This window comes from Abramis brama (genome assembly GCF_963993115.1).
Source record: "Abramis brama genome assembly, chromosome: 7".
Taxonomy (NCBI): Eukaryota; Metazoa; Chordata; class Actinopteri; order Cypriniformes; family Leuciscidae; genus Abramis; species Abramis brama.
The window spans coordinates 9,104,708-9,128,242 of NC_139969.1; the positions used below are offsets into that span (position 1 = coordinate 9,104,708).

Sequence of the window (23,535 nt, forward strand, 5' to 3'; positions counted from 1 at the left end):
CGGTATGTGTTACCTTGTGTACCTTCATCTGGAATAAACCACTATTGTTTGGATCTCTTTGTCTTTGTGAACTCCTTTGAATTTGCCCCACGCAGCACCGTGACAGACTCACCGACCTCAAGAAGTTAGGTTGTCCCCGGCCTTTTGGTTTCATTTATTGTGTTAGTTTTTTAATATGGATATCCCCGCTGTCGCCTTCCTCGAGACTGCATATTTGACGCACTACCCGGACTACTGCCTCTGCACGTTCTACGAGGTGAGCTCATGAACGGCTCATGCAGAGAACAGTTGCCCAGGAAGGTCCGCGGGATAACTTCGCTGCCTTTGTGGAGTGGGTGCTGGAGAGCTGTAACTCTCCCTTCATTGTCTGCCTAGGAGAAGAGGATCTCGCCAGCACCCTTCGAGAGTCTCGTCCCACCGAGACCACCCGTCCAGAGTCTCGTCCCGCCGAGACCACCCGTCCAGTCTCGTCCCGCCAAGACCACCTGTCCAGAGTTTCGTACAGCCGAGACCACCCGTCCAGAGTGCAGGGTTTGCTAATAGGCCTACCTCTTAAGTCGGTTTCCTACTGCTCACTCGTACAAAAAAGTGTAGTTTATTTTAGCCACTTCCATACAACTTGATAAATCAGTGATAGACAGAAATCAAAAGGTCTTCAGATGACATGCCTACTGTTCCGTTCATACATGCGGCTTTAGCAGTAGCATCAGCCTCCTTATAATCTACTAAAATAATCATTTCAGAATAATTCAAAATAAATCAAATATAACATTTTATTTTGTCAGGTAAAATTTTATCATGCCAATTACACAAGTAAATGATAAAAAAAGACAGAAAATATAAATACATGACATCACTTGCTCAAATATGACTCCAAGCGTAATGCATTCCTGACAGAGACACACAGTGGTGTGTGAGTGTTTTCCAATGGGAAAACACTGACACAGCACTGTATGTTTTTTTTTCTTCCTGGTTACAGGTTCCCAAAGACTGCTCTGCCACTTACCCTTAAATACCCAGACCAGAACAAAGGGTTATACCAATATTTTTTAGAGTTGTTTTGGGTGAATTCATGTACCCCAGGGGGTAGCACCTGGTTTCCGAGGAGAGGGGAGATATCTTGAAGAGACATCACCCAAAGAGAACATTATAAGATAAGATAAATAATCCTAAGTTTTCAAACTTTCTCATAATACCAATGACTGCAATGAAGTTAAGACCATTTTACCAATCACACTGAGACATTTAAAATGATACCAAACATTCACAAGATACATCATATGTGATATATAGACATTCTTAGTGAACTTTTAGTGAACACTTGAATCAGGGGGAAAGGAAGGGAGAGGGGGGATGCATATATAAACAAAGAGATAAGTTTGGGCAAGACAATGTCCTATGCTCTTTCTTTGCGATCTTCTGTCCAGGGTACATTTTATTTATTGCAGGATGAGTTTTATCTCAGCATTTGTCTTAGCAGGAAAATCAGTTTTTACATTTGTGACGTAAGAAACACTGGCGATTTCAAACCACAGTTTTAAGGAGAAAATACTCAGCAATGGTGTTAACTTTTTTGTGTAAAGCATTTGCATTTGCTTAATCTTGCATTCTAGCATTAAACATTTTAATGATTTTATAACTTAGTTATTTCGCTGTCCATATATGCAGGTGTTGTTCTAAAGCAATATATTCAGTAAGAGAATCATTAAGAATCAGCACGCAACAGTTCTTTAAAGAGGTAAGGCTCCTGTTTCTGAATAATCTCAACGAATTTAACTTTTGCAATCACACCACTTGAATGCACTGTGTAACAGATCTTTCTCACACTATCCTGACTGGTTAAATTAGTATGTGTGATTTCAGAATATAGTTCCTCATGAATTATTCTCTGCTCACGCAGTTTATCTGCAATGCTCTTCACGTTTTTAACCCTTTGAATGAGAGCCGATCTGTGTTTATCAAAAAACTGAGCTTTCTCAATCTCAGAATTCAGTTTCGGCTCATCTTGGACTTGCCTTTGATTTAACTGTGCAAGTTTGGCTTTCCATATTGTGGCAGTCCACACAGATTTGTTGTCCTCTTCTCTGACAAGATTCATCTGTACGTCACCATGCTGATGTTGCATGATCTCAAAGAAGTTTGGATCGATATCTGTTCTAAATGAAATCCCCTCTACAGGATGAACAGAAGCACCAGGAACCTCAAGAAGGTGCGGCGTTTTCATCTGAAATGGTCTGTTAGGTCTGGGATGGCTGATCGGATGACTTGATTTTTCATTCTGCTCAACTTTCTCTTTTGAACAAGTGTCATTTGCTGGAAAAAAGTAGATGTGAAGAATGAGAGGATCTTTACAGCACATGTAGATAAGAAGTTTACAGTGTTCTTCCCACTGTGTGAACCAGCTTATAATTAGAGCTGTAAGAGAGAAGGATGGTTGGAGTATTTTGGCATGATAACGGATCAACTCTACAGATTGTAAAGATATTCCTTCATCTCTTCTGCTGAGGAGCTTCACAGCATCTTTGAGAGAGGGGTCAGACTCTGCTAAACAGGCGTAATGAGGCAGATGGGCCTCCTCCAGTTTCCCTGAGATCACAGTCACATCGATCACTGGACCAATTCGCTCACACTGAAGCCTCTCCAGCTCTTCACTGAGGAAACGTCCATCCACTGCACGATACTGGAGAGTGACATCACCAGCACAGACCCATCGCATTCTGGTCCTGCTGCACTCGAATCGACCCGCCTGAGTGCTGATCCTGAACTTTGACCCTCCTTCATCTGTACAGACTGACGGCTCCACCTGAACCCACTGATCATAGTCGACATGTGAATACAAGACTGACAGTGAAGATTCATTTCAGAAGGTTCAGGCGCAGAGATGTTCAGCCTAGAGAACAGAGATGATAATGATAAATGAGATGAAAGATGTATAAAAGAGAAAAATTTTAGTATTAAATGATCTCACTCTTCCAGCTCTTCCAAAACCTTTGGTTTGAAGTGAATCTTCACTTTCTCATTACAGCTGTGACTCCAGTCCTCTTCTGTGCACTGGTCAGTGAGTTTACTGCACTTTCTCCTTTAAAAGATGGATGAAACAAAATAAATAAAGGTACAAGAGATATGAAATAATGATAAGAAAAGGAAACTGTATTTCACTTGTATTGATAGTATTTCAAAATCAATTATTGGAGACTAAAATGGGACTTGAGGGAGATTTATGGTTTATTTTACAACAAATTTTAAAAAGACAATGAGCTAAAAAATAAAAACTTGTTTGATGAACACTTTAGATAGATTTTTTTTAGATATGTGCCATGCATCCTGTCAACAATGTAAATGTAACTCATTTGTTTTTTTGTAGATTTGTGGTCCTAAGACTGTATTTATCTTTAAATTAAAAAAGTCAAATGTACACTGAGCACACACACCCTTCAATGATCACAGTGCAGTGTGGATTCATCAGTGATTCGTGCAGTAACTCGAGTCCCTCCTCCAACAGCAATCCAGTGACACTGACACTATAATACAACAGTTTATCATTTTTAGTCTTTTGTACAGGGACACTGTTGTAATGACAAAACATTAAGCACAAATTCATTTTGAATGGCATCTTTATTATTTTGTTTTAATGTATATTAACTATTAGGCTACTTGTGATGCAAAACAACAACAACAACAACAACAACAATGGGCTTCTTCGTAAAATCACACTTAGCTTCCTCCCGCCCGAAAACGGGCGAAGCCTTAAAATGTTACTTTACTTTTTCCCAGGATAACCAATCAAATATATTTTTGTTCTATAATGTTTTCTGATTATTATTTAGAATTTTTAGAATTTTTTATGATACTTTGCATTAATTATATAATTTTTATGAGCTATTTTTTCCATTAGAATTAATATATATATTTTTATTTTATTTATTTTATTTTATTTTTCAATAAATGCAACATTTCACATCAAATTAGAGTGCAGGCCTAAAAAAAATAGGCCTATAGGCGGCCTATAGCTTTTTTATTTATTTATTTGATTTATTCCCATTCGGAAAGAAAACAATTTATTACTAATCAACCACTGAATGGAACAGCACAAATTATATATCATTTTAAAGCTTAGGATCTCAGCTTTTTAATGAATCTAATTACATTTATTAATTCCTAACGAGTGCTGAGTAATCCCTCTAAAACCAAGTGTACCGCCAGCAGGCGCCACCTAGCTGCGAAAATATTCATTACCATATTTTTCAAAAATCTTGCCTTGATTAACACAAAGTTGATGTCATTTGAAAGCTTAGAGTCTGAACTTTACAGTGAATGTATCCACTTTGAAAAACTCTTAAGTATTGCTGAGTTATTTGCTGATAAATAGAATTTCTTTTTTTTCATAATCTATAAAATAATGTACTGCAATGTGTCAAAAACATCATACAGCTCATGAAACATTCTCAGATAATTGAAAATGGCACTTCATTTTTTACAGCATATTATTACAATTAAAATGAGCCCAAAATTAAGATAATCTATTGCTTTTATGACAAGATATTCTTCATGGAGAAAAAATTGCCCATGAGGGGGTGTCAAAGACTGTACAAAAAGGCAGTCTCTTTTCAAAATGCTGTAATTTTTGATTCCTTTATCCAAAAATTATTATTTTTTTATCCAGATGCAGCTAACATGTAGGGGGACTTCACTAAAAAAGAATTTTCCTCCTACCTTATTTCCTTCCTGAGTTATTCCATGACAAATAAGAAAGATATGCAAAATCATAATAAAAATTATATATATATATTGTCTTTTATCCGCCGTTTCTTGGCAGGACAATGTCCAAATGTAATGTAATTTATATTTTCAAAAAATTTAAAAAGAGTTCTTTCAAACGATACCTACCTTTTGACTCTCCTTGCTATAGTTTTGGAGTTGTTATGATTATACAATTTTTATATAGTTTGGGGCAAAATTTGCTGTTTCAGTCTTACCAGTTCATTTCTCTCTGTGTGTGTGTGTGTTTGTGTGTGTGGGTGTGTGTGTGTGGGGGGGAGGGTGTCTTTTTTGCACTCTTGATGTTTTAGAGTGTCACCCCTTCATTGCTGTACACTTTTTTTCAGCACAGTGGCTGATCTGTAGCTTGTACCACCAAAAGTTTCTCTGAGTTTTCCTATTTTTTCGTATTTCCCATTCATTTCCTATGTCGCCCGTTTTCGGGCGGGAGGAAGCTAAGTGTGACTTTTTTTTTTACGACCCTTTAACATATCAGAATCATCTCCTTGATTTTTTTGTGTGTTCATATAGGTAATAAAAGAAAAGTCACCAAGTTTCACCCCCATCCGATGAAGCAAAAAAATTTAACAATTTCGCCCGTTTTCGGGCGAAGAAGCCCAGAGGGTTAACAGTAAGAATGAGCATCCTAGTGATGTATGTTGACTTAAAGGAATGGTTAGGGTTAAATTCTCTCATTATTTACTCGCTCTCATTTCATTGCAAACCAGTATGATTTTTTTTTTTTTTCTTATTTCATTTGTTTTGGAGAATAATATTTTATTTTTTCAATTAAGTAATCAGAATGAATAGGGAGATTTCAGATATCAAAAAGTACTCACAAACATCCTAAAAGCGATCCATATAACGTTGGACTGCATTTAAAGTCTTCTAAAGCCATAATAGTTTTGAATGAGGAATAGACCGAAATGTTTTGTGTTCCGAATAAACTGTTCCTATGAATTTAGAAGGTGAATAAAAAGATGACCAGAACTTTCATTTCTGAGGAAACTATTATTTTAAACTGATCATAGAGTGATTTAAAAATCACAACATAGTCTGGTTCATCAATTAACGCTACAGTGAGTTTCACATCAGTCTTACCAGACTTCTTGCAGACTGCTGCAGGTCTGGATGAGAGAGAGAATCCTGAGAGCCCAGCTCTGATTCAGACTGAATATCATCAGCTCCACACTCTTCAAACCACACACAGAGTGCAGGAAAGAAAGCAGGCCATTCGTGTGCTCATTACACTCTGGAGATCTGCAAGAAGTACAATAAAACAATGGTAAAAAGGCCAAAAAGAATAAACTGCATATTAAATGCTATAGTTTCATGTTGGTAATTCTTAATTACTCTGGGTTGTATCTAGTCTGTTTGTGGAATCTCTGGAAGAAGATTTTCCAGTCAGAGCTGCTTAACGCTGAGTGAGGACAAGTGAGAGTGATATGTGAGAGAGACTTAAACATCTGTCTTTGCCTCACGTCCAGCCTATAAAACATACAGGTTGCATGTGAACATATTATAGCCTATTAAGCCTATTAATTATACAATTAAGCAATTCATTATTTACAAATATCTTTGGTAATGTATTCCATGTAAATAATACATAATGTATTCAATTAAAATGTGTGTTTGTGACATACCTGATGTCTTTATCACAAACCAAAACACTGACAGATGAGAAGAGACTCTCAGCACTGTACATTTCTTCCTCAACACTGGCAAGCAGATGTCACATGGATTGATATTTTGCATCGAATGCAATGAAATTCAGATTTTTAAGTGTGACTTAAGTGTCAAAATTTCATACAGGGCCCCTGTATACAGTATTTGACTTCCCCAGTGCCGCTGTCCCTTGTATCAGAGGACATGACAGAAATCAATTATGAATAAAAGAAAATGTTCATACCTGAGCTCCTGTAGACTGGTGCAGGCCTGGACGAGGGAAATGATCCCAGAAGCCCAGCTCTCATTCAGACTGAACACCTTCATATCCAGCTTCTTCAAACCCACAGAGTGAAATGAAGACAGAAGCAAACTGACATGATCCTCAAGAGCTGAAGAGCTGCAAAAATATATTTTTCCACAACATGTTTGAATAACAGTAAAGCTACTGATGAGATATAGAGTAATGGCAAAAGGAATATTTTTCTTACGCTTGTACCAATTTTCCTGCTTTGCTGAGTGTCTGTAAGAAGAGTGTCCAGTCAGTGCTGGATATCTCTGAGTGTGAACATGTAAGACTGATGTTGAAGACTGCTGGAAATGATGGATTCTTCTCTGAGGAACTCAAAGACAACCTGAAACAGACAGAGACACAGAGGAACATTTGATAACAGCATCATACACTCACTATGAAGGATATCTGCTGAAACATAACTTAAGAAAATAACAGTGCATGTGCAATAGTTTCTTACAAGACATCTCCACGAGTGACTGACAGGTCAAGCGTCCATCTGAGACTCTCAGCACTGTATTCATCCTCTTGAACTCTACCAATAGGAACAAAGACACAAAATACTGAGTAGTCCGAGAAATCAAATTATTACATTGTGACATTTATGGTAAAATATACAAACAAATGTTGAAACACTACATTCAGAATGTAAATGACTGTCATTTCTTATGAATCTATATTGGAAAATGTTGTCTGTTAAAATTACTTCAGTTTTCTCAAGACTTTTGATTCATGAAGAATCTGGATCAAATCTCCAACATCATACAGGTAGTCCACTGTCAACCTGTTGACAAAAACAAAAATATGCAAATACTGATTTTTTAAAAGTAAATCATGACACAAACATGAATTATAGTTCACTGACAAATAAAAGTGTCCAGGATAAAGGAAAAATAGTGCATGTGCACATTTTTGATGTATTTGTATTCGTTATGGTTTCATATGGTTTGAAAAACAGTTCAATAACAAGCGCCAGGTGGAACAAGAACAAGAAAACATTTATTTTAGTACACCTTAAAATGTCAAAAAAGTTTTTAAATATATATAAATTGTAACAGACTTTGCTTTGATAAATATTCTTATTAGTTTTTGAACACATTTTTTATATTTCTGTGAGTTTAAATGGGTTTAAGAAATGCATTATCTGTCTTACTAAGGAGGGACTTTTATTTTGACGGGTATTGTAGTCTACGGGGAAGGAAAGGGAGAGCACGCAGTTCAAGCTGATCAGAGTTGTTTTGCAGCTATAACGTTTCCAACTTTAAGCACCCCTCGAAAAGGCATAAGGTCTGTATATATTTGGTAACTGTTTGTTGTAATGACTGTTTTGTGTAACTCGCTGTATGTTAATGTTAATGATTGAGTTTTGAACTAGTCGGTAATTTGCGCTTCTTGTACTTTGTTTGTTTAGCTCTTACGGTGATTTTTGGAGTCTTACGGTGATTTATGGAGTGAAAAACGGACTCAATAAACTTCATTAACATCAGTAAAGTTTTGGCCATCATTCGGGCGGGGTCCGCTACAGTAAGAGCTTCACCTTCGCTGGTTTACATCCCCGCTGCACGTGCTTGTTCATGGGAGCAACGTGACGATCGTTAACGGATTGCAACACGATGGAATCAGCGTGATGGTCTAAAGAGCTGGAACGCCATAAAAGTGAGTTGACTATGGAAATTGATACTGACGATCCAGAATCTGAAAGCCTGCTGCAGATGGAATCAGAAGGTAAAAAGGAAAAGGATGGAAAAGCAGTTAAATGTAAAGATAAAAATGCATCTGAACTTCAGTGTCATGTACAAGACAGTGCAGAACTCCCTCGACGTTCAGAACGTCCACATATTCCTACTGAGAGAATGCTTGCTTACCAGAAAGATGAGTGCTGTAAGAAAGAAAGAAGGTTAACGGCTTTGTATGACCAATGGAAATTAGATGCTCGTAAAGCAAGACATGACTTAAAATCAGACATTTCTGATAAGCAACTTGCTGACATTGCTGACTCTCTTGATGATAAAAAGAACTGTATCATAAAAATCTTCAGTGAAATAAGGGAACATATCACACCCGCTGCTGATTTAAGACGTAAAATTGATGCATGTGAAGCCGTGACCAATGACATTGTCAAAATTGTGCTGGAAAGGTTGACAACAGTAGATGGCGAGTTTGATGCTGAACAGGAAAAGGGCCGTCTACATGAACTTTTAGCTCATAGTTATGCTCGTTCCATATATGGTTCCAGTGCTTCGCAAACAGTCAGCAACCATTCTAGATCTTCTTGTACATCAAGCAAGCGAGCAGATGCAGAAGGCCTGAGAACATTTTCAGACTTCTTAAATGCCTGCCTGCAAGCCATACCTCATGTTAAAGGCCTGGAAATATTAAACGACTGTGAAGAGAATCAAAAGCTGGTACAGAAACTTCCTGACTGGGCAGCCTCCAGGTGGAACCGCCAAGTCACAACATCACTTATGGACGGCAAGGAATTTCCAAGCTTTCAAGACTTTGTAAAATTCATGTCAACTGAAGCAGAAATAGTGTGTAATCCTATCACTTCTCTACATGCTCTTCATTCACGTGAGTCACCTCATGAGAGAAGAATCTCAAATGAAACCAAAAGAAACAAGGCAATTGTCTTCAAAACACAAACAACAGTAAACAGTGACAAACAGACAATGGCTAAAGGACAGTTAAAAACACCATGCATGTTGTGTCAAGATGATGGCCATCAACTCTGTAAGTGCCCAGAATTCATGGTAAAGTCTCTGAAAGACAGAAGGTCCTATGTCAAAGACAACAAACTCTGTTTTGGGTGTATGAAACCAGGTCACTGTGCTAAGGATTGTCGGCGTCGCCACACATGTGATGTATGCAAACTGCGACATCCCTCATGTCTTCATGATTACAACTATGAGAATAACAGAAACAGAAAGCAACCAACGGTAAGCAATGAGCGTGCACATGAGAGTGAGATTCCAGATGCCATGTCGCTTAATATCACAAGAGAAGGTCGTTCAGTCATTACATCCATGATTGTACCTGTATGGGTGTCGTCCATCAAAAATCCATCCAATGAACAGCTTGTCTATGCTTTGTTAGACACTCAGAGTGACACCACTTTCATTGATGAAGAAGTGAGTAATGCACTGCAAGTGGATACTCATCCAATAAAACTCAAACTTACCACCATGATGGGAGACAATATGGTAATTAAAAGTAAAAGAGTGTCTGATCTTCGTGTGAGAGGGTACAATTCATCAGTACATATCAATCTGCCTCCAGTATACACCAAGGAGTGTATTCCTGTCAATCGTGATCACATACCAACGCAGGAAACGGCAAAGAACTGGAGTCACTTGAAGGTAATCACAGACGAAATGTCACCTCTTCTCAGCTGTGATGTAGGTTTACTTATTGGCTACAACTGCCACAGAGTGTTAGCTCCCAGGCAAGTCATACTAGGTAAAGATGATGAACCTTATGCTATTCTAACTGACTTAGGATGGAGTGTTGTGGGCTGCTCCACACCAGGTATCAACGGATCAACATCAGTCAGTCTTTGTCACAGAATAGCCACAAAGGAGATTCCAGTTTTGACACCTATGGATGCCATCCGTGTACTCGAGTCGGACTTTAAGGATGTCACAGCAGATGAAAAGACAATTTCTCAGGATGATATTGTGTTCCTAGACAAACTCAAAGAAGGTATAAAGAAAAATGCTCAAGGACATTATGAAATGCCTCTTCCGTTCAAACAACGACCATACTTACCTGATAACAGAGAGCTTGCCAAGGTCAGACTCAATCATTTGAACAAGAAATTCTGTAGAAACGAGAAATATAAGACAGACTACATTACTTACATGAATGACATCATTGAAAGAGGTGATGTAGAAACAGTGAATGATGATGGAACTGATGGTGAAAAGTGGTACATACCTCATCATGGCATCTACCATCCAAAAAAGCCAGACAAGCTACGTGTAGTTTTTGATTGTTCCGCAAAATTCAAAGGCACAAGTCTCAATGAACATTTGTTACCAGGACCAGACATGATAAACAATCTCACCGGAGTCCTTGTTAGGTTCAGAAGGCATCCTATAGCTATAATATGTGACATCGAAAAAATGTTTCACCAGTTTCATGTCCAGGAAAATGACCGAGATTACCTGCGCTTCTTATGGTGGAAAAACGGAGAAACAAATTCATTGCTTCAAGATTATCGGATGAAAGTCCATCTTTTCGGTGCGGTTTCTTCGCCTGGCTGCGCAAACTATGGACTAAGATATCTAGCCAGTGAGCATAGTCAATCACACTCATTAGCCGCTCAGTTCATCTTAAGAGACTTCTATGTTGATGATGGAGTCACAAGTGTAGAGACGGTGGAAAAGGCCATTCAGCTGGCAAAGGAAGCACGGGAGTTGTGCACAAAGGGAGGTCTTCGACTTCACAAGTTTGTGTCAAATGACAACACTGTTCTGCAGAGCATACCAGCATCAGAACGTGCTGTAAACTTTGAAACAAAGGATCTTACCTTCAATGACATGCCACTTGAAAGAGCGCTGGGAATTCATTGGAACATACAGAGTGATAGCTTCCAATTCCATATCCCACTAAAAGGTCAACCTACAACACGTCGTGGCATATTGTCAACGGTTGCCTCTATATATGATCCTTTGGGCTTTGTAGCTCCCTATGTTCTCAATGGTAAGAGGATCCTACAAGAAATGTGTCGCCAGGGTACAGGCTGGGATGATCCACTTTCCCTTGCTCTTAGCCCATGGTGGGAGAAATGGCAGAATGACTTTGTCAATCTGGAAAAGGTAGACATACCACGATGCTATGTGCCTGCTGGTTTCGGTAAAATTGTAAAAACGGAAATACATCATTTCTCTGATGCAAGTACCTGTGGTTATGGTCAGTGTTCTTATCTGAGAGTAATCAATGAGAAGGATGAGGTTCATTGCACTTTCCTCATTGGCAAAGCCCGGGTTACTCCTGTTAAGATTACTACAATTCCAAGGTTAGAGTTGACGGCAGCAGTGGTATCAGTCAAAATGAGCAATATGCTCAGAGAAGAGCTTGACCTCACCAATGTCAATGAATTCTTTTGGACTGACTCAAAGGTGGTCTTGGGTTACATCAATAACGACGCCCGTCGTTTTCATACGTTTGTATCCAACAGAGTCCAAAAAATACGCCAAAGCACAGCACCCAAACAATGGCTGTACGTCCCAACAGATGATAACCCAGCAGACAATGCTTCTAGAGGAAGAACAATAAATGAATTACTCTCGTCCAACTGGTTCTCGGGTCCTTCATTCCTGTGGAAGAAAGAAATAGAGACCTCAAATGTTGTACCGGAGCTTCCAATAGGAGATCCAGAAGTTAAAAAGATTCAGACGTTTCAAACAGAAACCACAGAAAGTAAATATCTTGTAGACCATTTGTCTAAGTTCACATCTTGGTCTAATGCTGTCAAAGCCATTGCACGCCTTGTGAGACGGATTAAGAAGGATAAAACTAATTCACCAGCTTCGGTAGGTGAACAGGAACATGCAAAGGACTTGATTTTAAAAGGAGTTCAAAAACAAGTATATCAGAAAGAAATGGATGTCCTGAGTCAAGGAAAACAACTTCCAGGTTATAATAAACTTCATCACCTGGACGCCTTCATAGATACAGATGGTATGATCAAGGTGGGAGGAAGACTTAGCCACTCATCATGCACTCACTCATTTAAGCACCCAATGATCCTTCCTAAAGATCATCATGTTACAAAGTTGATTATTGCACACTATCATGAAAGTGTAAAGCATCAAGGAAAGGGATTCACAATTAATGCAATCAGATCTTCCGGCTATTGGATACCTGGAATAAACAGAGCAGTCACATCTTACATTCACAATTGTGTACCTTGTAGAAGGTTGAGAAAACCTGTGGAAGGCCAGCGGATGAGTGATCTTCCCACAGAACGTGTAGAGCCTTCCCCACCATTTGTGTATTGTGGTATGGATTGCTTTGGTCCATTCATGACTAAAGAAGGAAGAAAACAGCACAAAAGGTATGGTCTGCTTCTAACTTGCTTTTGTTCAAGAGCCATTCATATAGAAATGTTAGAAGATATGTCCACAGATGCTTTCATCAACAGTTTACGATGCTTTATTGCAATTCGAGGCACAGTACGACAGATCAGATGTGACCAAGGTACCAATTTCGTTGGCGCAAAAAACGAACTGTACTCGGCATTACAGCAACTTGACCCAGAAAGGCTCACTGCTTTCCTTGCAGATAAACAGTGTGATTTTGTAATGAATCCCCCTCATTCCAGTCATGCAGGTGGTGTATGGGAGCGTCAAATCAAAACTGTACGGAGTGTTCTTAATGCTACAGTTTCCCTCTCATCAGGCAGGCTCAACGATGCTTCACTGCGCACTTTATTTTATGAAGCCATGGCAATAGTCAACAGTCGCCCACTTACAGTGGATAACCTGAATGACCCCAAGAGCTTAGAACCGCTCACACCTAACCATCTGATTACCATGAAAGCCACCACAGTCCTACCACCACCAGGAAAGTTCATAAGAGAAGACATCTACGGGAGAAAGAGATGGAGACGGGTGCAGTACCTTACTGAACAGTTTTGGAGTAGATGGAAAAAAGAGTATCTCCACAACATTACGGCTAGACAATGCTGGCATGCTCCAAAAAGGAATTTTCAAATTGGTGATGTGGTCATGGATACAGATGAGAACCTTCCAAGAAATGAGTGGAGACTAGGACGGGTCGTAGACACTGTAACTAGCCAAGATGGACTAGTAAGGAAGGTCACAATAGCACTTAGTGACAAAAAACTAAACAAGAAAGGAGAACGGTTAAACAAGGTCTCAATTGTAGAGAGACCAGCTCAGAAGTTGGTCTTATTATTAGAAGCGGAGTGAACAAATCTTCAAAAGGACTTTGCTTTACACACATACACACACAATGGTTATTATAAGTTAAAATTACTTATGTTTGAAAATTATGCATGTTGAAATAACATTTATAATTTGGTGGGAGTGTAACAGACTTTGCTTTGATAAATATTATTAGTTTTTGAACACATTTTTTATATTTCTGTGAGTTTAAATGGGTTTAAGAAATGCATTATCTGTCTTACTAAGGAGGGACTTTTATTTTGACGGGTATTGTAGTCTACGGGGAAGGAAAGGGAGAGCACGCAGTTCAAGCTGATCAGAGTTGTTTTGCAGCTATAACGTTTCCAACTTTAAGCACCCCTCGAAAAGGCATAAGGTCTGTATATATTTGGTAACTGTTTGTTGTAATGACTGTTTTGTGTAACTCGCTGTATGTTAATGTTAATGATTGAGTTTTGAACTAGTCGGTAATTTGCGCTTCTTGTACTTTGTTTGTTTAGCTCTTACGGTGATTTTTGGAGTCTTACGGTGATTTATGGAGTGAAAAACGGACTCAATAAACTTCATTAACATCAGTAAAGTTTTGGCCATCATTCGGGCGGGGTCCGCTACATAAATGTATCTACAGCATATTTAAATATACTGTATACTGTAATATTTTTAATGTAAAGAATTGAGGATTATGTCAAACTACTCAATAAAGGTTTCTTTTCTAAAACATAATTTATTTTTTATGGCTTTTTTTCTTTATTATGAGGATGGTAGTTAGTACCAGAACCCCCCACAACACAACTTTTTTTTTTTAAACATATTCATCACAACAGAGAGTATTCTTACATATATATATGTATGTAGTTATATATACAATATTTAATTAATAATTGTATTTTGAGAAGAGCTTAAATCAAGTTAAGTTTTGTGCTTTGGATTTCTCAACCCAAACACACTGACCTCAGAGTCTCACACATACACAGTGCTGGCTGAAGAATCTTGAGTTTATCAGCTGTTAAATCACAGTACATGAGGTTCAGTTCTCTGATGCAGGCCCGGTTCTACGGGGGTGCTTGAGGGTGCTAAGCACCCTCAAATAAAAGTGAAAGCACCCTCAGATGAAAAATTATTAATAGCACACATAAACGAGATTTTGCCGAAAATAAAACACAGACGGATTTCACACTCTTGCCTATAATAGGATAGCCTACACAAAATAAATAAATTAATAAAATTAAACAAATATATATATATTAAATAAATTATTTCGTTATGCTTTCATGTTTAATGCATTGTAGTTGTCCTTTCGTGATCGCGATACGCAAAAGGTGAAGCTGTCTCTTTAATTGCCCACTTTGCTTGCGTGCGTGCTTCCCGCTCAGAAATTTTGTTAGCTGACTTTCTGAGACGGGGCTTTAGGTAACGTAAAAATAAGTGTCCATTTTTAATCATCATGGACATAAGAAAATGGCTCAAGCAAGCCGTTTGAAGCAGGGCCGTGCACAGACATTTTAAGGGGCAGTGGCCTAAACCAAAAAAGGGGCACTATTTTGTTTTTTGGGGGGGGGTGGCACACTAGTGTGCCAAAATTTAGTTACTTGTATTAGATCTGATCAAGAGTACAATAATTTGATTAGACAAGCAGCTAATTCTAAGAACGTGGATATGTTGTACACAGGGCTGGACTGGGGCAAAAAAAATAAAAAAATCGGCCCTGGCATTTTGGCCCAGACTGGCCCACTATATGATCATAAACAGCACCCATCTTTGCACGCCCTTAAATATATGCATACCAACTCCAATTCCTTAAAACCACTAATGCCATGTAATGAGTGAGTATATGAACAAGTGAGAGTTAACAGATGAAATAAGTAAAAATTTGACATTTATTAATACTAGTGATGAATCCTAAAACAAGCTATAAGCTGCACTGGCATAGCAATACCAGTGTTTCTCACAGGATTTTTGGTAAAACTGTGGTGGGACCTCTGTCCTTCTAGGGGGGGTTGGGGGCATGCCCCCCCCTGTAAGAAAATTTTGTGCATTTTAATGTTAAATTCATCAATCTGGTGCACTTTGAGAGTTCCAACCCATATTCAGTGTGCAAATTAAACAAAGAAAAATTCAAACCTATTTTAGTTACAGTGTCTATTTACATTACACCTACTACATAATAATAGTTATAATATTAATCCAATGACAGTAATAGCCATATTTTGTAAAACAATAAAGGAAACTTTCATAATTAGTTTTGTACCAATTTCTATACTTGAAAGAGATAAGCACATGATATTTTATTTTGACGCAAACTGCTTCAAGCTTTTATTTTGGCGGAAAACATGGTTTACAAACGCCTCTCATTAGATTTCTAGTGAATTGCGGTAATCGTCAACTATGCAGATGTGCTAAATAATCTGTAACTGGGTTATGGGTTCCTACACTCATGACATAGCCAAAGTGTTTTGAAAGTAGTTCTGCTTTAATACCGCAGGCTCTACACTCTCTCGTCTCTCTCCTGATCCTCCTCACTATCATCATCTGCCACTGGAGCTGATGAAGGTCAGAAAATATACACTACCATTCAAAAGTTTGGGGTCAGTAAGATTTTTAATGTTTTTAAAAGAAGTATCTTCTGCTCACCAAGGCTGCATTTATTTGATTAAAATGCAAACAAAAACAGTAATATTCTGAAATATTATTCCAATTTAAAACAGCTGTTTTCTATGTGAATATACAGTAATGCTGTTCTTTTGAACTTTCTATTTATCAAAGAATTTTGAAAAAAAAAATGTACACAACTGTTTTCAACATTGATAATAATAATGATTTTTTCTTGAGCATCAAATCATCATATTAGAGTGATTTCTGAAGGATCATGTGACACTGAAGACTGGAGTAATGATGCTGAACATTCAGCTTTGATCACAGGAATAAATTACAATTTAAAATATATTAAAATAGAAAACAGTCATTTTAAATTGTCATAATATTTCACAATATTACTGTTTGTTTTTTATCAAATAATGCAGCCTTGGTGAGCAGAAGATAGGCTACTTCTTTTAAAAACATTAAAAAATCTTACTGACCCCAAACTTTTGAACGGTAGTGTCTATTTTGACACATTTTACAGTGTCTGCTTCAAGGGCCTGTTTCCATTTTTTCAAGCTGTTTTTCTGCACATTCCTTGCGTTTCTTCTCCATCTCGCTGACTATTTTGACAGATACACACTGACACTGCTGCACTCTCGCTCACTCGTTTAAAGATGTGATTGGCCCAGCCCAGTGTCAATCAAGAAAATAACCAATGGGCCGCTGATCTACGTGTTTCATGGGCTGGTCTGTCAGAAAAAAAAAAGAAAAAAAACCTAACGCTGACTTTTTCTGACCAATGCATTACACTGGCACAAACCCGGCACCGCCAATTAAGCAAAACAAAACAAAACAAAATGAATGGGCCGCCGATGTACAAATTTTATAGGCCGTTAAAAAGAAAAAGAAAAAATAATAAGCCTAATAATTTTTATGAGTATGAGTATGAGATGTATCGGCCCATGAGTATGAGATGTATTGGCCCAAAAAGCACGTCAGCCCACCGGGAAAGTGCGCGGTATGCCCGATGGCCAGTCCAGCCCTGGTTGATATAAATCAAAGAAAGAGCCAGAAGCCAGAAGACCAAGAGCAAAACATTACCGACATAAATACAACAAAAACAAATGACTAATTTCGCAGATTCAACCACTGTCTTGCATAGCCTACCTGTTAATGCGACAGCTTTCGTGAACTGTCGTATACTGTGAGTGATGCTGCGGAGCGAGCGGGAAAACCTGGAGCGGATTAGCGGAATCAGCGGAATGCTTTGAGCGGAGCGGTGGGGATGGGGAAGAGGGGCACCTCAGTCGATGAGGGCATAGGGGCAGTGGCTCTAGCCACCGGGCCACCCCCCTGTGCACGGCCCTGGTTTGAAGGAAGGTTACAGTACTGAATATATTTGGATTAGCTTCTTCCTCCTCCTCCGAATCACAACCTGTAAGCATTATTATTAATAATTGTAGCATGCTCAATAAGTATTTTGTGTAACGTTATGTGTGTTGTGTAACGTTAAGCTAGCGCAGCTTCTTGGTCTTTTGCTGTCAATTGTTTTGAACTGCTTGTCGTTGTTATTGGAGTTGTCATAAAGAATATAGCAGCAATACCTTGGTGTAATAACGTTACTGCTGCAGTGCTTTATCAATATGTTTATGCATAACGCTAACAATGAATGACTGATTGGGTGTTGATGTGTTGTCATGGTTGTCATATTGTACAGACCCGGCATTCAGCGCTAGTGCATTATGGGTAATTGTTTGTTGGGAGTTGATTTATGCGTTATTACAGCAATATGGTTGGGGTTTGTGTTAGTAAAGTTACGTGTGTTTATGTTCAAGTTAGGTTGGATGTTCATGGTACATTTTCTGCCTTGTTATGTAAAAATGTGTCTCTCACCGTCATGGAGAGAGACGTGTGTAAGGCAGTGACTTTTTTTGGCCATTCTAGAAGTGTTCAATTGAAGTTGAAGCCGGTTACAACAAGGGTATCACCACAGTGTAGGTAGGCTATGTGTGGCATGTTTTAATGTTTTGCAAAGTGAAGATGGCTGCTTGTTTACATGCTATTCTATAATTTACTGCCAGATCGTATATTGTTTAAAGGGCCTATATGCAACTTTTTCCCCAAAATAAACGTAACAATAGCCTTTTTATTTGACCATGTATGACTCAAACATCTCCTGATGAGCATACTGACACCTTGTCAGCTCACAGTAGGTGCACCTATAAGCCTGTATCCTATTTTTCCTATTTTCTGTCGGGTCGGATTTTTCGCGCGCTGTCTGCGGATGTGACGTCAAGCGCGTTCATGTTAAACGTTTCAGATCACTCTGCCACCACCGCTAGTCAGCAAACAAACTTAGTTTCTCAAACAATATATGTATTTGACTGTTCTTACCTCTGTAAACATAATGTAGACTTCTTTGCAGCGGATGACTTGTGAAGTGTGCACGTACGAGAGCGAGCAGAAAGGAAGAGCAGTTCCGTTTTTTGGCCACAGGTGTCAGTCGCGAGTTTAAATTTCAGAAAAAAGCATATAGCCCCTTTAACATAACAGCAATTACAGTAGTATTGTTGTATACAACATCCCCAATTTTGAGATACTATGTTTCAGACTGATGACAGTCTTGAGCTATTTCCTACGATTATGTAAGCAGCACCCTCACTATATTCAGAAGCACCCTCAGTGATTTGGTTCTAGAACCGGGCCTGCTCTGATGTGTGGACAGAACTGAAGACAGTACAGCAGCGCCCAACAGTCTGTGCTCCTCAGGGAAATACAAGACAGATCCATGGACCTGTAAGCATGCAGATCTTTCCTCACAAACTTCTCATCCTGGAGCTCATACAGACAATGGAGAGCAAACAACTCAATTCCATACTGGCGGGTCATCAAAACAATAGCTCTCTTGAGTGTTTTCTTCAATTCTCTTTTCTTCAGTTTTATGGTGTGAGGAATGGTACATTTGTGCTTAGTAAAGAGTTGGCTGCTCACCTCCTCATTTAAGAGACCATAGATGAAAAGCATAACTGGAGGGATGGGATTTGATCTTCTTTCTCTCAAAACTGGAGATGGCCTGTCAATTATAGCCTCCCATTCCATCAAATTAAACAGCTCAGTGACTTTTAACCAGTGCTCTTCTTCATCCAGTAAAACATAATAAAGAGCAGTGAAGAACTCCTGAAAGCTGAAATGCATAAACTTGAACACTGGCTCCTGTTTGTCTTTCCTTTTCAAACTACCTTCATACAAGAACAGACACGTGGCGGCATCTAAGCCAGTCTTGGCCACACTCTTTTCATCAAAAAAGACTTGCTGATTTTGTATTCCTCTCTCTGCCAGCTGACCCAGACTCCTCAGCATGGTGAGGACAGACTGACTCTGGCCATGATGCTCCAGTAGAGTAGACACAAAGTGAACATATATGGAGGTGGTTGTCTTTAGTTCTGTCATCACATGATCACCATCTGTGATGTGCTTCTCCAGACAAAAACAGATCATCCAACACAGCAAAGGCACAGAGCAAGTAGTCAGGAGGCCTTCATTGGCGTTCACACTCTCATTTGTTTTCTTGAAGAGTTGCTCATCCTGAAAGAACTTGTGGAAGTACTCCTGCACCCCTCTCTCAGAGAAGCCCACAATCTCAGTGAAACGCTGGGGTCCTTTGAGGAGATTCATCACTGCATCATCAGCTATAGATCTCGTAGTTACAAGCATGAATGATTCAGGCAGCAAGACTCCCCTCAACAGGTTCCTAAGAATAACCATAGGTGGCGCTCTCTTGGATGGATTAGTGTGCAGTAACATGAAATGAATGGGTGGATGAGATACATACTCATCCGATCCATCAATGAGGAAGAGGACCTTCTCTGGTGTTAACTCTAGTATCTGTGAGATCTGATCTGATGTTAAACTGCAACTCCGGCTCAAGAGCTCAATCAAACTCATCTCCTCAGAAATACACTTCAGCTCGTCACTCTTCAACAGAAAAACCACATCAAAGTTTTCAGAGTAAAGTTCTCCAGAAGCCCAGTCCAACATGATCTTCTGTAACGTGAAGGATTTACCTCTACCAGAATCACCACAGAGAATCACAGATTTCGGTGTGTTTCCATCACTGTCGGGACTGAACAGCTGGTCTATTCTAACGCTGTGATTCTTGTCATTTGATAACAGTTGAGATGATGTTTTTGTTCCAGAAGCATGAGGAGACCTTTCACGTCCACGATAGTATTTCTCAGTCTGCTCTCTGCTCCTCTGAATGATCACTGGTTCAGTGTAACGGGCGGCCAGTTCCACACGTTCATCAGATAGAGGGTTATACTCTGTCACAAACTTGCATCTGTCAGTGATTGACGCCTTATACTGAACAATCACAGGGCTCAAACCTACAAGAAACATAAAACAGTCACTGACTTATATTAAATAATAAAGTTCAAATAGATGGTAGCCTAACTGACATGGACAAGACAGCTGGCATATAACCGATAATGTACAGATAATCGATAATGTACAGGCATAGATAGACCTCCTAATAATCCCCTTACATTGAATTGGCTCTATCACTCTCTCTCCTCTCTCCACTATAGCTGGTGTGTGGTGAGCGCACTGGCGCCGTTGTACTGTGGCTGCCGTCGCATCATCCAAGTGGATGCTGCACACTGGTGGTGGTTGAGGAGAGATCCCCTGACATGATTGTAAAGCGCTTTGGGTGTACAGTAGTACATATGAAAGCGCTATATAAATGCCCGATTCTATAGACAGACAGATGTGTATTTTTTACTCAATAAGGTCCACCAATTAATCTGAAAATAGGAACTCTACAACCTGTGGCATAAAAGCCTGTGGGGTTTTAGTATTGTGCTGGTCATTAGGCTGTTTTTTTAGAGTAGTTTCAATTGGTTGTCTTTGTAAAAAAGGAAGTAGGTGCTGTTGCCACGTTAGTGTAAGAAAATCTCACTTCCATACAAACTTCTTGTACCAAAGACATAAAATCTACATAGTCTGTAGTATCAAAAGTTATGAACAAAAAAGGCAACCAAGAAAGTTGTACTGTTATTCAAACACATTGTGCAAAGCTAGTTTTGTATTACTATTATCAATCATATTATTTTCTAATTATATAGATCATAGAAACAGACTATATGACTATATGGCATAATGAGCTTTGTAAATCTAAATCACACAGGGAGAAGAAGCACTTTGTGCTGATATAACTGTTCCTTTTTCTGCTTTGGTTTTAGGTTATTTTGATATGGTACATTTGACCTGTCCAGCCATTTATGTTAAACCACAAGGCAAAATATAATGGAAACCATGAACAAACTAAACACAAATTTGACCGTTTTTAATATTCAGCAATAAAGGACAATTGAAATGAACACTTACAGCTATCTGACATCATTCTTCTTATGATCATCCTCCATCAAAATCTAAAAGAAGAATACATTATATATTTTTGTGTCTATCTTGATGAAAGAGTACAGAGCTTTGGACAAATTAGAGAAGAGAAAGGAGGAAGTAGGACCACGATTTATTGCTAACTCCCAGGTTAACCAGTAACCTACTGAGAAACATGACAGACTCTGTAACTATCTTCCCATATACTAAAAAAAAAAAAAAAAAATAGACTTGTTTCATCTTTGTTATTTTAAATATACAAATGTTTGCCAGCTGACTTGAAAAATGCTTCATTTAAAAATCCAGGATTAACCTCTATCCATATTTTGCATGGTTTTATACACTGGTAACCAACTTGCATGACAAGTTTGATCTGCATCATGTCAATCTGCACTTGTGGGTTTAAACCAAATGAACCCTTTAAGTACACAAGAGCTAAAAATACAACAGGCAAAAGTGCAATAAGTTATGGGTAAATGCCGGCACACTAAAGTGCAACATTGTGAAGTTTGTGCCATCTGTGTTTCAATAGAACGCTCATAAAAAACATAAAAAATTAAAAAACATATATTTATATATATATATATATATATATATATATATATATATATATATATATATATATATATATATATATATATATATATAAATAATTCAGGATACATGGTTTAAAACTGCACATGCCAGGACTTCAAAAAGCAAGCAGCAATATAAGTGAAAAAAGTTATACAAGCTTTAGTTTATTTTAATGTAAATGTACAGAACTAAATTGAAATGAAAAAATAAATAAATGTGACAGCACTCCGAGCTTGATGGGCAAAATATTGGGGGACAGTAATATTGTTTTCATATTGACAATGTAGGCTATATATGCATTATATTACATATTACAAAAATATTGTACTATGTAAGACTAAAATGTTAATGTCACAGTTCAACTTTAATTCAGAGACTTACCATATTGATAATCAAAACTTGTTTCAAGATCAAAACCGAGAAAGAAAATAAATCAGAGACAAGTGTCAGTGCAACAGAGACTTTCTTGAGATGCAACAGAATAGTGTATCTGAAGCACTTTATGAGAGCTGCTTGTAAGAAACATTCCCGGCACTGTATATGCACAGCATAACACATAAACACTGCGAAACTTAAACATGTCAGTAATGAGGGAGGTTAGTGGCACATTAGATATGAAATAAAAATCCTTTTGTGTGGCGACTATCATGTCACAGCCCGGCCCTGACCATAGCATATTATCAAAGTGTGTTGTCCAAAGACAGACTGTCAAAACATTAAGTAGAAATTATGAAACACGTTTGGCAAGCCAATTACTCAAATCTGAGTGATCCAACATTGACTGGTTTGTTTGACGTGTCGGTCTTACTGGATTTCTTGCAGACTGCTGCAGGTCTGGATGAGAGAGAGAATCCTGAGAGCCCAGCTCTGATTCAGACTGAATATCATCAGCTCTACACTCTTCAAACCACACACAGAGTGCAGGAAAGAAAACACACCATTCGTCTGCTCATTACACTCTGGAGAACCGCAAGAGAAAAACATTAATATAACAAAACACTACAAACCAGGCATTTAACACTTGCCTTAAAAGTGCATAAAGTAATTATTTTCCACTCAACAAAAGTTTTAAACTGAAATAAATTAATAAGTAAAGGGTACATGTTCAATGTAAAATGATGTAAAATGATGGATTTTCCAGTCAGAGCTGCTTGACGCTGAGCGTGGACAAGGGAGAGAGATTTTCGAGAGAAATTCAGTCTTCCGTCTATGCCTCATATCTAACCTAAAAAACAAAGTTTAAACATGAATGTTAATGCAAATACAGTTATTTGAGTGATGAGTTCTTTCGAAGAACATTTAGAATGCATTCCAAACACTGGATGTGTAGTGCTTGAGTATGTTTTTTTTTTTTAA

General features: G+C 38.4%; 1 protein-coding gene across 1 annotated transcript in view; it reads right to left on the reverse strand.

Moving 5' to 3' along the window:
* LOC311086900 (NACHT, LRR and PYD domains-containing protein 1 homolog) overlaps positions 1-21,682 on the reverse strand; it is a 38,634-nt gene extending 16,952 nt beyond the window's left edge. Inside the window, exons 1-12 of the mRNA XM_084120091.1 lie at positions 21,592-21,682; positions 18,917-20,591; positions 14,578-14,661; positions 7,422-7,499; positions 7,176-7,250; positions 6,915-7,058; positions 6,668-6,823; positions 6,402-6,476; positions 6,112-6,246; positions 5,860-6,018; positions 3,432-3,521; positions 2,969-3,079 (exon numbers count right to left, since the gene is read on the reverse strand). Of these exons, the coding sequence (XP_083976217.1) occupies positions 2,969-3,079; positions 3,432-3,521; positions 5,860-6,018; positions 6,112-6,246; positions 6,402-6,476; positions 6,668-6,823; positions 6,915-7,058; positions 7,176-7,250; positions 7,422-7,499; positions 14,578-14,661; positions 18,917-20,591; positions 21,592-21,622 (2,813 nt within the window). The 5' untranslated portion in view covers positions 21,623-21,682. The remainder of the gene's footprint in view (positions 1-2,968; positions 3,080-3,431; positions 3,522-5,859; positions 6,019-6,111; positions 6,247-6,401; positions 6,477-6,667; positions 6,824-6,914; positions 7,059-7,175; positions 7,251-7,421; positions 7,500-14,577; positions 14,662-18,916; positions 20,592-21,591) is intronic.
* Positions 21,683-23,535: the final 1,853 nt, after the last annotated feature.